General features: G+C 41.4%; 1 protein-coding gene across 4 annotated transcripts in view; it reads left to right on the top strand.

The window, feature by feature from the left end:
• The window catches only part of DCDC1 (doublecortin domain containing 1), a 605,588-nt gene that overhangs the window by 486,454 nt on the left and 104,379 nt on the right, over positions 1-14,755 (top strand). For all 4 annotated transcript variants that reach the window (XM_025187660.3, XM_075927786.2, XM_075927784.2 and 1 more), the window contains one exon: positions 13,860-13,983. In XM_025187660.3, coding sequence (XP_025043445.1) covers positions 13,860-13,983 — 124 coding nt within the window. The remainder of the gene's footprint in view (positions 1-13,859; positions 13,984-14,755) is intronic.

Genomic DNA, 14,755 nt, shown 5'->3' with positions numbered 1-14,755 from the left:
TTGTAGTACATGAAGATATATCTCTCAGCAGCCTCTGTTTTGTGAAACTAAAGTTTTGAAAGGCCTACACCTTTTTTTGTTTTTTAGTGGACATAATAATAGTTTTAGGTGTAAAACCAACTTCATTCTGGTAGAAAAAAAAAATAGTAATAATGGGGAAAAGCCATCAAATCTGTCATTTTCCACAAATCCACTTTCATCTCTGTTGCTAGGTTTACTCACACATCTTTTCACATAATACTGGCCCAGATTCTGCCAGCCTTACTTGCACTGAGTACTACCTTACCCCCAAAATATCCTCATCCATTTAAGTGGGAATGCTTGAAGAGTGAGGCATTTTTCAGCATGAACAAATGTAGCAGAATCTGTCTCTGTATTCTATGTGTTACGTGAGATAGGTTCAGTGGGCCAAAGTAAGAAAACAAATTATCTTGTCAATGTTCTTATTTTTAAAAGATATACTTTGAGCATTTTTATTACATTATTTATTACAGTTGTTCCCAAGGTTTTTTTGCCTAGGAATCCGTTTGACACCTTTCTGAGTGTCTCACTCCCCTTTCATTTCTGATACTATTGGAACACCCCCAAAGCATGGGAATGTCCCTCCAATGTGACATCTCACCCATGGTGTGAATGAGGTAACTTTGGGTACATCTAAACTACATGGCTCCATCGACGGAGCCATGTAGATTTGTTTGTTCGGCAAAGGGAAATGAAGTCGTGATTTAAATAATCGTGGTTTCATTTAAATTTAAATGGCTGCCCCGCTCTGCCAATCAGCTGTTTGTCGGCAGATCGGGGCAGTCTGGACGCTCCCCGGCCGACATGAAAGCCCTTTATCGACCTCCCCGGTAAACCTCATCCTACGAGGCATAACGGGGAGGTCGATAAAGGGCTTTCAGGTCGGCCGGGGAGCGTCCAGACTCGCACACTTAGCCGACAAACAGCTGATCAACTGTTTGTCGGCTAAGCGTAGTAGCCATTTAAATTTAAATGAAGTCGCGATTATTTAAATCACGGCTTCATTTCCCTTTGCCGATCAGCCTAATCTACATGGCTCCATCGATGGCAAAAGTACCAGAACATTTTGGTCCAGGCTGAAGGTACTGTGTTTTCTATAGACAAGCACTCAAATTCCGTAAAATATGCTCTGAGACGAAAGTCCCAAATACATAATACGCTTAAAACTACCGTATCTTCAACAAGAAAGGACACTCCACAAGCGAAGTAGATCACAACATGGAACAGGCCTTCCAAATACACATAAAGAGCCTGCTTCAGTACAAAAAAAAGCCCCCACTGACCATACTACCCTAGTTGTCACTTATCACCCCACAATGGACCTAGGTTTGCCAACTTTCTAATCACATAAAACCAAGGACTGTAGCCCTGGCCCTTCTCTGAGGCCATATGCCTGACCCCACCCCTTCCCTGAGGCCCTGCCCCCATTCACTACATTCCACCTCTCTTGCTGGTTCACTCTACTCCACCCTCACTCACTGTAGCTGGGCTAGGGTAGGAGGTTGAGACAGAACTATAGAATCATAGAATACTAGGACTGGAAGGGACTTTGAGAGGTCATCAAGTCTAGTCCCCTGCCCTCATGGCAGGACCAGATACTGCCTAGACCATTCCTGATAGACATTTATCTAACCTACTCTTAAATATCTCCACAGATGGAGATTCCACAACCTCCCTGGGCAATTTATTCCAGTGTTTGACTACCCTGACAGTTAGGAACTTTTTCCTCATGTCCAACCTAAACCTCCCTTGCTGCAGTTTAAGCCCATTGCTTTTTGTTCTATCCCCAGAGGCCAAGATGAACGAGTTTTCTCCCTCCTCCTTATGACACCCTTTTAGATACCTGAAAACAGCTATCATGTCCCCCCTCAATCTTCTCTTTTCTAAACTAAACAAACCTAATTCCTTCAGCCTTCCCCCATAGGTCATGTTCTCTAGACCTTTAATCATTCTCGTTGCTCTTCTCTGGACCCTCTCCAATTTCTCCACATCTTTCTTGAATTGTGGTGCCCAGAACTGAACACAATACTCCAATTGAGGCCTAACCAGCGGAAAGTAGAGTGGAAGAATGACTTCTCGTGTCTTGCTCACAACACACCTGTTAATACATCCCAGAATCATGTTTGCTTTCTTTGCAACAGCATCACACTGCTGACTCATATTCAATTTGTGGTCCCCTGTAACCCCTAGATCCCTTTCTGCCGTACTTCTTCCCAGACAGTCGCTTCCCATTCTGTATGTATGAAACTGATTGTTCCTTCCTAAGTGGAGCACTTTGCATTTGTCTTTATTAAACTTCATCCTATTTACCTCAGACCATTTCTCCAATTTGTCCAGGTCATTTTGAATTTTGACCCTGTCCTCCAGATTAGTCACAACCCCTCCCACCTTGGTATCATCTGCAAACTTAATAAGCCTTCTCTCTGTGCCAATATCTAAATCGTTGATGAAAATATTAAACAGAGCCGGTCCCAAAACAGACCCCTGCAGAACCCCACTTATTATGCCTTTCTAGCAGGATTGTGAACCATTCATAACTACTCTCTGAGTACAGTTATCCAGCCAGTTATGCACCCACCTTACAGTAGCCCCATCTAAGTTGTATTTACCTAGTTTATTGATAAGAATATCATACGAGACCGTATCAAACGCCTTACTAAATCTAGGTATACCACATCCACCGCTTCTCCCTTATCCACAAGACTCGTTATCCTATTAAAGAAAGCTATCAGCTTGGTTTGACATGATTTGTTCTTTACAAATCCATGCTGGCTGTTCCCTTTCACCTTGCCACTTTCCAAGTGTTTACAGATGATTTCCTTAATTACTTGCTTCATTATCTTCCCTGGCACAGAAGTTAAACTAACTACTCTGTAGTTTCCTGGGTTGTTCTTATTTCCCTTTTTATAAATGGGCACTATATTTGCCCTTTTCCAGTCCTCTGGAATCTCTCCTGTCTTCCATGATTTTCCAAAGATGATAGCTAGAGGCTCAGATACCTCCTCTGTCAGCTCCTTGAGTATTTTAGGCTGCATTTCATCAGGCCCTGGTGACTTACAGGCATCTAACTTTTCTAGGTGATTTTTAACATTTTTTATTTTACCTTCTAAAACTACCCCCTTCCCTCTAGCATTCACTATGTTATGCGTTCCTTCAGACTTCTCGGTGAAGACCAAAACAAAGAAGTCATTGAGCATCTCTGCCATTTCCAAGTTTCCTATTACTGTTTCTCCCTCCTCGCTGACCAGTGGGCCTATCCTCTCCTTGGTCTTCCTCTTGCTTCTAATGTATTTATAAAAAAGCATAACACTGTCGCCGAATTTAGTCAATGCTCATTTGACTAGGACCTAGGCCTCTTCTGCAGCCTTTCTGGTGAATGTCCCGATCCACGAAAACTGTCAGGTGGCAATGTGGTCATTGGAACACACCTTCGCAGCCCACTATGCGATCATGCACCATGTGAAGAGCGATGTGGCCTTTGGTAGAGCAGTGTTGCAATCTGAATGTTCCTGAGTCTCCTAACCACTTCCATAGACACTGCTAGCAGTTACCGATGTTGAATGGACATGAACAAGCACTCTAAGAAGAAAAGACAGTTTTTGTTTGAGTGCTATCCCTGTGAGTGATCCGCTGTGGTTGCTGGTGTGTCCTCACACTGGTAATGAGAGATCTTTTCTAGTAGTGCCCAGCCATGCCATGCATGCGCAGCAGTGTCCCCTCACATTGTTAGTGTCCATTGATTGCACACACAGTGCAGCGCCTCAGTTCCTTTTCTGCTGTCCTCGGCAGCAGATGGAAGTCCTTGCAGTCACCCTCCTTTGGCCTAAAACAACAAAAGAGTTTGAAAAGTTCTTCAGTTTTCACTCTTTTCCAACTTTTGGACCCTCTTCCCTGTTTTTTCTTTAAAAAAACTTGAAAAAAAGTTAATTCCTGTGTTCTGTTCCCTGCTCAATAAGTCTGTTTCACCAGGATTGAAGAGGAGTGACTCGTGCAGAGGCAAGTCTCGATTTAGTCCTGAGTGGAGCGCAGGATCTGATCTAGGAGGTAACTATCACAGGACCACTTGGGAATAGTGACCGTAATATAACATTTAACATTCCTGTGGTGGGAAGAACACCTCAGCAGTCCAACACTCTGGCATTTAATTTCAAAAAGGGGAATTAGGAAAAAATGAGATTAGTTAAACAGAAATTAAAAGGTACTGTGACTAGAGTAAAATCCCTGCAAGCTGCATGAAAACTTTTTAAAGACACCGTAGTAGAGGCCCAACTTAAATGTATACATCAAATTAAAAAACATAGTAAGAGACCTAAAAAAGAGCCACCTTGGTTTAACAACCATTTAAAAGAAGCAGAGAGAGAGATAAAAAGGCATCTTTTAAAAAGTGGAAGTCCAATGCTAGTGAGGTAAATAGAAAGGGACATAAACACTGCCAATTAAGTGTAAAAATGTAATAAGAAAAGCCAAAAAAGATTATGAGGAACAGCTAGCCAAAAACTCAAAAAGTAATAGCAAAATGTTTTTTAAGTACATTAGAAGTAGGAAACCTGCTAAAAAAAACAGCGGGGCCCCTGGATAATCGAGACACAAAGGGAGCAATCAAGTATGATAAAGCCATTGCGGAGAGACTAAATCATAGAATCATAGAATCATAGAATAATAGGACTGGAAGGGACCTCAAGAGGTCATCGAGTCCAGCCCCCCGCCCTCAAGGCAGGACCACGCTCCGTCTACACCATCCCTGACAGATGTCTATCTAACCTGTTCTTAAATATCTCCAGAGAGGGAGATTCCACCACCTCCCTTGGCAATTTATTCCAATGTTTGACCACCCTGACAGTTAGGAATTTTTTCCTAATGTCCAATCTAAACCTCCCTTGCTGCACTTTAAGCCCATTACTCCTCGTCCTGTCCTCAGAAACCAAGAGGAACAAATTTTCTCCTTCCTCCTTGTGACACCCTTTTAGATATTTGAAAACCGCTATCATGTCCCCCCTTAATCTTCTTTTTTCCAAACTAAACAAGCCCAGTTCATGAAGCCTGGCTTCATAGGTCATGTTCTCTAAACCTTTAATCGTTCTTGTCGCTCTTCTCTGTATCCTTTCCAATTTCTCCACATCTTTCTTGAAATGTGGCGCCCAGAACTGGACACAGTACTCCAGCTGAGGCCTAACTAGTGCAGAGTAGAGCGGCAGAATGACTTCACGAGTTTTGCTTACAACACACCTGTTGATACAACCTAAAATCATATTTGCTTTTTTTGCAACAGCATCACACTGTTGACTCATATTCAACTTGTGGTCCACTATGACCCCTAGATCCCTTTCCGCCATGCTCCTTCCTAGACAGTCGCTTCCCATCTTGTATGTATGGAACTGATTGTTCCTTCCTAAGTGGAGCACTTTGCATTTCTCTTTATTAAACCTCATCCTGTTTACCTCTGACCATTTCTCTAACTTGCTAAGGTCATTTTGAATTATGTCCCTATCCTCCAAAGAAGTTGCAACCCCACCCAGTTTGGTATCATCTGCAAACTTAATAAGCGTACTCTCTATCCCAATATCTACATCATTGATGAAGATATTGAACAGTACGGGTCCCAAAACAGACCCTTGAGGAACTCCACTTGCTATCCCTTTCCAGCAGGATTTAGAACCGTTAACAACAACTCTCTGACTACGGTTATGCAGCCAATTATGCACCCACCTTATCGTGGCCCTATCTAAGTTATATTTGCCTAGTTTATCAATAAGAATATCATGCGAGACCGTATCAAATGCCTTACTAAAGTCTAGGTATATGACATCCACCGCTTCTCCCTTATCTACAAGGCTCGTTATCCTATCAAAGAAAGCTATCAGATTAGTTTGGCATGACTTGTTCTTCATAAACCCATGCTGGCTATTCCCTATCACTTTATTACCTTCCAAGTGTTTGCATATGATTTCCTTAATTACCTGCTCCATTATCTTCCCTGGGACAGACGTTAAACTGACCGGTCTGTAGTTTCCTGGGTTGTTCTTATTCCCCTTTTTATAGATGGGTACAATATTTGCCCTTTTCCAGTCTTCTGGAATCTCCCCTGTCTGCCATGATTTTTCAAAGATCATAGCTAAAGGCTCAGATACCTCCTCTATCAGCTCCTTGAGTATCCTGGGATGCATTTCATCAGGACCTGGTGACTTGCTGACATCTAACTTTCCTAAGTGATTTTTAACTTGTTCTTTGTGTATCCTATCTTCTAAACTTACCCTCTCTCTGCTTGTATTCACTACTTTAGGCACTCTTCCAGACTTCTCGGTGAAGACCGAAACAAAGAAGTCATTGAGCATCTCCGCCATTTCCAAGTTTCCTGTTACTGCTTCTCCCTCCTCACTAAGCAGTGGGCCTACCCTGTCCTTGGTCTTCCTCTTGCTTTTAATGTATTTATAAAAGGTCTTCTTGTTTCCCTTTATGCCTGTAGCTAGTTTGATCTCATTTTGTGCCTTTGCCTTTCTAATCTTGCCCCTGCATTCCCGTGTTGCTTGCTTATATTCATCCTTTGTTAGTTGTCCTAGTTTCCATTTTTTATATGACTCCTTTTTTAATTTGAGATCATGAAAGATCTCCTTGTTAAGCCAAGCTGGTCTTTTGCCATATTTTCTATCTTTCCTACACAGCGGAATTGTTTGCTTTTGGGCCCTTAACAACGTCCCTTTGAAATACTTCCAACTCTCCTCAGTTGTTTTTCCCTTCAGTCTTGCTTCCCATGGGACCTTACCTACAAGTTCTCTGAGCTTATCAAAATCTGCCTTCCTGAAATCCATTACCTCAATTGTGCTGGTCTCCCTTCTACCTTTCCTTAAGATCATGAACTCTATTATTTCGTGATCACTGTCCCCTATACTGTCTTCCACTTTCAAGTTCTCAACTAGTTCCTCCCTATTTGTTAAAACCAAATCCAGAACAGCTTCTCCTCTGGTAGCTTTTTCAACCTTCTGAAACAGAAAGTTGTCTCCAATGCAGTCCAGAAACTTATTGGATAGCCTGTGCCTCGCTGTGTTAGTTTCCCAACATATGTCTGGATAGTTGAAGTCCCCCATCACCACCAAATCTTGGGCTTTGGATAGTTTTGTTAATTGTTTAAAAAAGGCCTCATCCACCTCTTCCACCTGGCTAGGTGGCCTGTAGTAGACTCCTAGCATGCTATCACCCTCCTTTTTTACTCCTTTTAGCTTAACCCAGAGACTCTCTACACGGCTATCTCCTACGTTCATCTCCACTTCAGTCCAAGTGTGTACATTTTTAATATACAAGGCAACCCCTCCTCCCTTTTTTCCCTGTCTGTCCTTCCTGAGCAAGCCGTACCCTTCCATACCAACATTCCAATCATGTGTCCCATCCCACCAGATTTCTGTAATACCAATGATGTCATAGTTGTATTTATTGGTTAGCAATTCCAGTTCTTCCTGCTTATTACCCATACTTCTCGCATTTGCATATAGGCATCTAAGATACTGATTTGATCTTGCCTCCCTGTTGTGCCCTGACCCTCCTTTCTCCTTGCCATTATAGGCCGTATTCCCCCCCATTTCCAAATGATTTCTTTGCTTCAGTCTTTACGGCTGAGGATATTAAGGAGATTCCCAAACCTGCACCATCCTTTGTGGGTGATGAATCTGAGGGACTGTCCCAGATTGAAGTGTCATTAGAGGAGGTTTTGGAACAAACAGAAAAACTTAAGAGTAACAAATCACCGGGACCGAATGGCATTCACCCAAGGGTTCTGAAAGAACTTAAATGTGAAATTGCGGAACTAACAACTGTGGTTTGTAACCTATCCTTTAAATCAGCTTCTGTACCCAGTGACTGGAAGATAGCTAATGTAACGCCAATATTTAAAAAGGGCTCTAGAGGCGACCTTGGCAATTACAGTCTGGTAAGTCTAACGTCAGTACCAGGCAAATTAGTTGAAACAATAGTAAAGAATAAAATTGTCAGACACATAGAAGAACATAATTTGTTGGGCAAAAGTCAACATGATTTCTCTAAAGAGAAATCATGTCTTACTATTCTATTAGAGTTCTTTGAACGGGTTAACAAACATGTGGACAAGGGGAGTCCAGTAGATATAGTGTACTTGATATCCAGAAAGTTTGCTGATGATACTAAACTGTTCAAGATAGTCAAGACCAAAGCAGACTGTGAAGAACTTCAAAAAGATCTGAGTGATTGGGCAACAAAATTGCAAATGAAATATAATGTGGATAAGTGTAAAGTAATGCACATTGGAAAAAATAACCCCAACTATACATACAATATGATGGGGGCTAATTTGGCTACAACTAATCAGGAAAGAGATCTTGGAATTATCATGGATAGCTCTCTGAAAACATCCATGCAATGTGCAGCGGAAGTCAAAAAAGCAAATAGGATGCTAGGAATGATTTAAAAAGGGATAGAAAATAAGACAAAGAATATCTTACTGCCCCTATATAAAAATATAGTACGCCCACATCTTGAATACTGTGTACAGATGTGGTCTCCTCACCTCAAAAAAGATATTTTGGCATTAGAAAAGGTTCAGAAAAGAGCAACTAAAATGATTAGGAGTTTGGAATGGGTCCCATATGAGGAGAGGCTAAAGAGACAGGGACTTTTCAGTTTAGAAAAGAGTGAAGGGGGTATGATAGAAGTATATAAAATCATGAGTGGTCTGGAGCGGGTGAATAAAGAAAAGTTACTTACTTTTTTCCATTATACAAGAACTAGATGACACCAAATGAAATTGATAGGTAGCAGGTTTAAAACTAATAAAAGAAAGTTCTTCTTCACAGAGTGCATAGTCAACCCGTGGAACTCCTGCCAGAGAGGCTGTGAAGGCTAGAACTATAACAGAGTTTAAAAAAGAGCTAAATAAATACATGGAGGTTAGGTGCATAAAAGGCTATTAACTAGGGGGTAAGGAATGGTGCCCCTGGCCTCTGTTTGTGAAAGGCTGGAGAAGGATGGCAGGAGACAAATTGCTTAATCATTGTCTTCGGTCCACCCCCTCTGGGGCACCTGGTTACTGGCCACTGTTGGCAGACAGGATACTGGACTAGATGGACCTTTGGTCTGACCCAGTATTGCCGTTCTTATGTTCTTAAGTATCCACAATTCTACTCCACTCCCCAGGCTAAGGACTATAAGGATACGTCTAGACTACAAGCCTCTTTCGAAAGAGAGCGTCTGGACTTCAACCACTTATTTTGAAAAAGTGAGCTTCTTTTTCCAAGAGAGCACCCAGGCAGTCTGGATGCTGTCTTTCAAAAAAGCCCCATTTGCATTCAAGAACGCCTTTTTTCGAATGAGCACTTTTGGAAAAAAAGGCATTCTTCCTTGTAAAATGAGATTTACCGCGGTCGAAAAAACCACCACGTTCTTTTGATTTAATTTTGAAAGACGACGGCGGCAATCTAGACGCAGGGACAGTTTTTTCGAAAAGCCACTTTTTTAAAAAAAAACCTGTAATCTAGACATACCCTAAGTATCTTGATATACTCAGCAGGAAGGTTTGGTCTTGATATACTTGGCAGGAACGTTCTTCGGCCACCTTACAAGTTTAGGTGGCACTCAATTATTCAGCGCTCCTGGTCGATTATAACCATACCAACTACTCAAAACTGCAGGAGCTCGTGCAGTTCCTCTTGGTGCAGAAGTGGTCCACTGCTTCAATCTATAATGCAAGAGAGCCACACTCTTGCCCACATGGCATACCAGCAATGGTAATGTGCAGGGCTTCATGGTATACTTGAGGAACTCCATCTTAAAGTAGAACACATTCCATTTGACAAGTCCCATCTGTTTGCTAGTAAAACCAATGAGGTTTTACAAACTATGAAGGACTCACGTACCACCCTTAGAACATTAGGATGTGTACTCTGCCTAACAAGTGTCAGAGATACAACTCTAGTCAAGACCACGGGAGTCATGTAGACAATCATACAGATGCTATGATTTTGGACAAAAACAGAGACAACGAAAGCACAGACTACAGTGACAACAAGAATCCAACACAAACCAATCTTTCATGTCCAAGCAGCAAATGTGAAGGTTTGGTCGAGGGCTAGAGCAACATCTCCACTATACCACCTTCTATGCCATCCAACCTTCAGTTTACCCATCGATTACAGTCCTTTTTCTAGTGATAATGACAATCTAATGTCTGACCGGTGACCATTTTGAACCTTGGATTCATTAAACTCAACATGTAACGAATCGAAGGTTCAAAATGGTCACATTAGCAACCATTATACCGGTGTTTAACTGTGGAGATAGCTTCTCAGCCCTCAATCTCCAAGACACTTACCTTCACATAACCATTCATCCAGCTTATAGACGTTTCCTGTGCTTTACAGTAGATACCAACCATTACCAATACCAGGTTCTCCCATTCGGTTTATCAACAGTACCAAAAGGCTTCTCCAAAAGCCTAGACGTAGTAGCGGCATACCTCCACCACAGAGGAGTGATAATCTTCCCCTACTTAGGCAACTGCCTTATCAAAGGCACATCCTATCATGATACCCAGGATATGGTCAATACAACTATTGCTCTACTACTTACCCTTGGATTCCATATCATTATGAAAAATCCACTTTGCAACCTATGCACACTCTCAAATTTGTATGAGCTTGACTAGATTCCATCACAGCCAGAGCAACACTGTCCAAATACTGGTTTTAGTCACTCATCACCTTCATAAACACAGCACAAGCTTCACCAGTTACAACAGTATGCAACTGTCTTCAAATCCTTGACCAAATGGCAGCCACAACTTATATGGCAAAATTACCCAGCCTTCATATGAGGTGCCTTCAAGCGTGGCTGGCCACTGTTTATATCCCTTCCACAAATGTCAACATACCACACCACATCCTATCATCACTACACTGGTGGAGATAGATGCACAACATGCTAAAGGGTATCCCTTTTCAACAACCTTCCCTGAAGATTACTATAATTACAGACATCTTCCTTATGGGTGGAGGAATACACCTGGACTCCCACACTGTTCAGGGCAAATGGTCTTACCAGGAAACCAGACTCCACATCAACCTTCTAAAGTTAAGAGCAGTATGCTACACATGCCTTCATTTTCTCCCCCACATCAAGAACAAGGCTATCTGCATCCTCACAGACAATACAGCATGCATGCATTACATCAAACATCAAGGAGGAGCATGGGCCAGCTCCCTTTGTACCGAAACAATGAAATTTTGGAACTGGTGCATACGGCACCAGATTATCCCTATAGCAATGTACCTATCAGGAGCTTTCAATGTTATGGCAGACAATCTCAGCCTGAAATGGGAAGCCCCACCTCTGTACGCATTCCTACCACTACCCTTGATGCATTGGATAATCATGAAAATCAGATGGGACTGAGCACCGGTCATACTAAAGTACCACTGAGGTCCATGCAGACCTTGTTTCTGTACTTGCAAAAGTCTGTGACTCCCAAAAGTCCTCACATTCTTCCATATTAATACCAATCCATTCAACTACATTCTGTCCAAAGCCATATAACAGTGTGATCCAAGTAACATTACATACCCTCAATGTTCAACGAGTGATTACATTTTATCTCAACAGGACCAAGTCCTGGAGGAAATCCATGAGCCTTTTCATCTCCTTCACTGAACACTCGAAAGGACATGCTGTCTCCTTGCAACGAATATCAAAATGTATCTCCTCTTGCATCCATACTTGTTATACTATCCATAACAGGCAACTGCCACCTGTTATCATGGTTCATTCCACCAGAGCGGTGGTGTCAACCACAGCCTCTCTCAACAATGTCCCACTTGAGGACATCTGCAGAGCAGCAACTTGGTCCTCTGAACACACATTCGCCAGACTACATCTGGCCTAATCCCAACAACATCAGTGGAACACTCTGTCCTCTCCACTGTCTCCCTGTCATGGCTTCAAAACCCCCCTCCATGAGACAGACACTGCTCTTCAGGCACCTAGAGTGGAGTACCCATAGCGACATTACTCAAAGAAGAAGAGAAAGTTACAAACCTTGTCCTGTAACAAGGGTTCTTCAAGATGTATGTTCCTGGTGATGTTCACTACCGTCCCTCCTCCCCTACTTTGGAGCCTCTTCGAGGCTATATGCAAGATAGAGAAGGAACAGAGACACCATGCCATGTGCGCAATCAACATACAGTAATGGTACAAAGGGACACTACTGCACATGCATGGCATGGCAGGGCACTGAAGGAAAAGATCTCTAATCATTGGCACAAGGACACACCAGCACCTAGAGTGGAGCACCCACGGAGATACACATCTCAAAGAACTCTCAATACTGCACAACCCTCTCTTACCTGCTTCTGTAACTGGTACTCTTTGAGATGTGTTGCTCATGAACGTTCATCCTCCCACCCTCCTTTCCTGCTGTTGAAGTCTCTTAGCAAAAGGAACTGAAGAGGGAGGGGCCTGAGAGCACCCTATATAGCATAGCACGTGCATGCCACTCCAGGGGGAGCTGAGACCCAGCCCTCTACGGGTACTGCTGAGGAAAAATCTTCCAGCACCAGTGCATGTGGAGAGTACACACATCTATGTTAAATGGACATGAACAACATATCTCAAAGAATGCCAGTTACAGAAACAAGTAACAGTAGGGTTTTTTTCCTACTGGTGTTATTAAATTGACATGCATGTAAAGCAAGGGTGTGTGAAGTGTGTGCTGACTGCATACAACATTGACTGTGAAAGCTATGAATTGCCTCCTCATCCAATCAAAGCACTGCTAGAGTTCAATCAGCATACCCCACTAATTCTAGGTACACAAGCACAGTTAGCAAAACGACCCTGTCCTGGGAGACTGTCTTGGCTAACGACAGTACTGTGGCCCACTGGATGAAGGAGAGCTAGTCAAACAGCAGCCTCACTAGCTTAGCTTTCCCGTTACTATTCTAGAGATTCTTTTCAGGGTGAATAATAAAGATTCTTTATCTAAATCTTCCATCATTTTAATAAACCTGGAATCTGTAGAGTAAATAAGCCAAAACAATGTTGTTAAGATGTCACATATCTATTGCTGGACAATATATTGGATATTATGGATGCAATTCAGGAAAGCATCTGTATTCAGAAGAATTATTCAAGAACGCTCTTACATTTAAGTATATGTGTATGTCAGATTGATGGGACTTAAGCATATGTTTGAAGTTAAACATGTGCTGAAATCCCTTCTATATGGGGGCCTATATTGGTATATAAAGGATTACTCCTTGATCGTTTTCTCTTTAAATAAGCACCATAAATGCATTACACTCTGGTAGTCATAGACAGTCACTAATGTCTTCAACCTTGCAACTCATAACTGCTTATCATTTACTTTAGTGTGATATGTACGTAGGCACAATATGAAAATTATTTTAACTGTGAACATGATGTGCATTCCATCACTCTCAGCATCATGTATTGTTAAGGAACTATTCAAGGAGAAAGATTAAAACTCAGATCAAGATTCCTGTAATTAATCCTGCAAGTGAATGCAACTGCTATCTGGGCCCAGTTTTACAGCTCAAAAACCTGTCTCTAACCAAAATAAAATCTGAACACTTCAAGATTTGGTGAAGCTCAGATTGAGAGGTGGATTTCAAACCTTAAATATCAGGGGTATTCTGATCCAGGGTTTTAGTACACTCATCACCATCTGAAGAGGTTAGATGTTCAAAACCATGTGCACAGTTTTGCTCTGCAGCATCTCTAAAGAGAAAGTTGCAATTTAACTGCTTAAAAGTTATTCCCATTTAAAAATGTAATTATAAAAAAGAGATTCAATTTCATTTTTTTAGATGGGCTATAAAACATGAAGGGACAACTAAACCAGACCAGTGGAAACATTCCAAAGTGGAAAATCCCTTGTGGAACAAGTTGACATACATGTGGCCTGTCCTTCCAAATGGAGAACTTAATGAGGTAATTTCATGCATTCAAAAAATAACAACACATGCAGCAGTTTGTTTAATTTGCTAAGCATCTGCTGAAGCTAAAAAGATTTGATGCGCTGTCCAAGCATGTCAAGCAAACTTTATCTTTCGGAAAAGAATAAATGCAAATACACAATGGGACAAGAGCAAAAATGTCTGTTGTTTTAATGAATTAATGTAAACTTAATGGAATTTTAAATTTATTCTACCAGTCTTTAATTCTGAAACAAAGAACAATCTATAGCAATATGCACTTCACTATTAAACTTTTCATATAAAAGGTAATATTTACTTTATTTTTGCTTTTTGCTCACCTTTGAATCAAACATTAACTGTCAGTAAAAGGGACATTGTCTGCAAGAGGTTGAATTTTTCTCATCGAGGTTATTATTATGTCATACTTCAGATCTGCAGAATATATGTGTAATCTTTAAAAATTTTAGCTTGTTTTATTGGTATCAGTAATTATAAATGTTAGCTGTGGGGGATTTTTTGTTTTGTTGTTTGCTTGTTTTGAAAAACAAAGGCCCAATTCTATCATCTGTAACATGTAATTGAATGTGACTAGTTATGGAGTAAGGTGTGGCAGAACTGGAACCTAAATAAAAGAATATTCAGCCATATTGAACCTAGTCATAGCAGATTGCTTTTTATTAATGAAAACAAAACTTCACAGTGCTCTTAGCCACTATTAAATATTCATGAATTCGGTACGCATGTATTTATATTGACAAAGCAAAAGTTGAAAATCCCACTCTCTC

The sequence above is a fragment of the Pelodiscus sinensis genome, chromosome 5 (assembly GCF_052426305.1).
Source record: "Pelodiscus sinensis isolate ZL-2025 chromosome 5, ASM5242630v1, whole genome shotgun sequence".
Lineage (NCBI taxonomy): Eukaryota > Metazoa > Chordata > Testudines > Trionychidae > Pelodiscus > Pelodiscus sinensis.
This window is presented reverse-complemented; position numbering and strand designations above follow the sequence as displayed.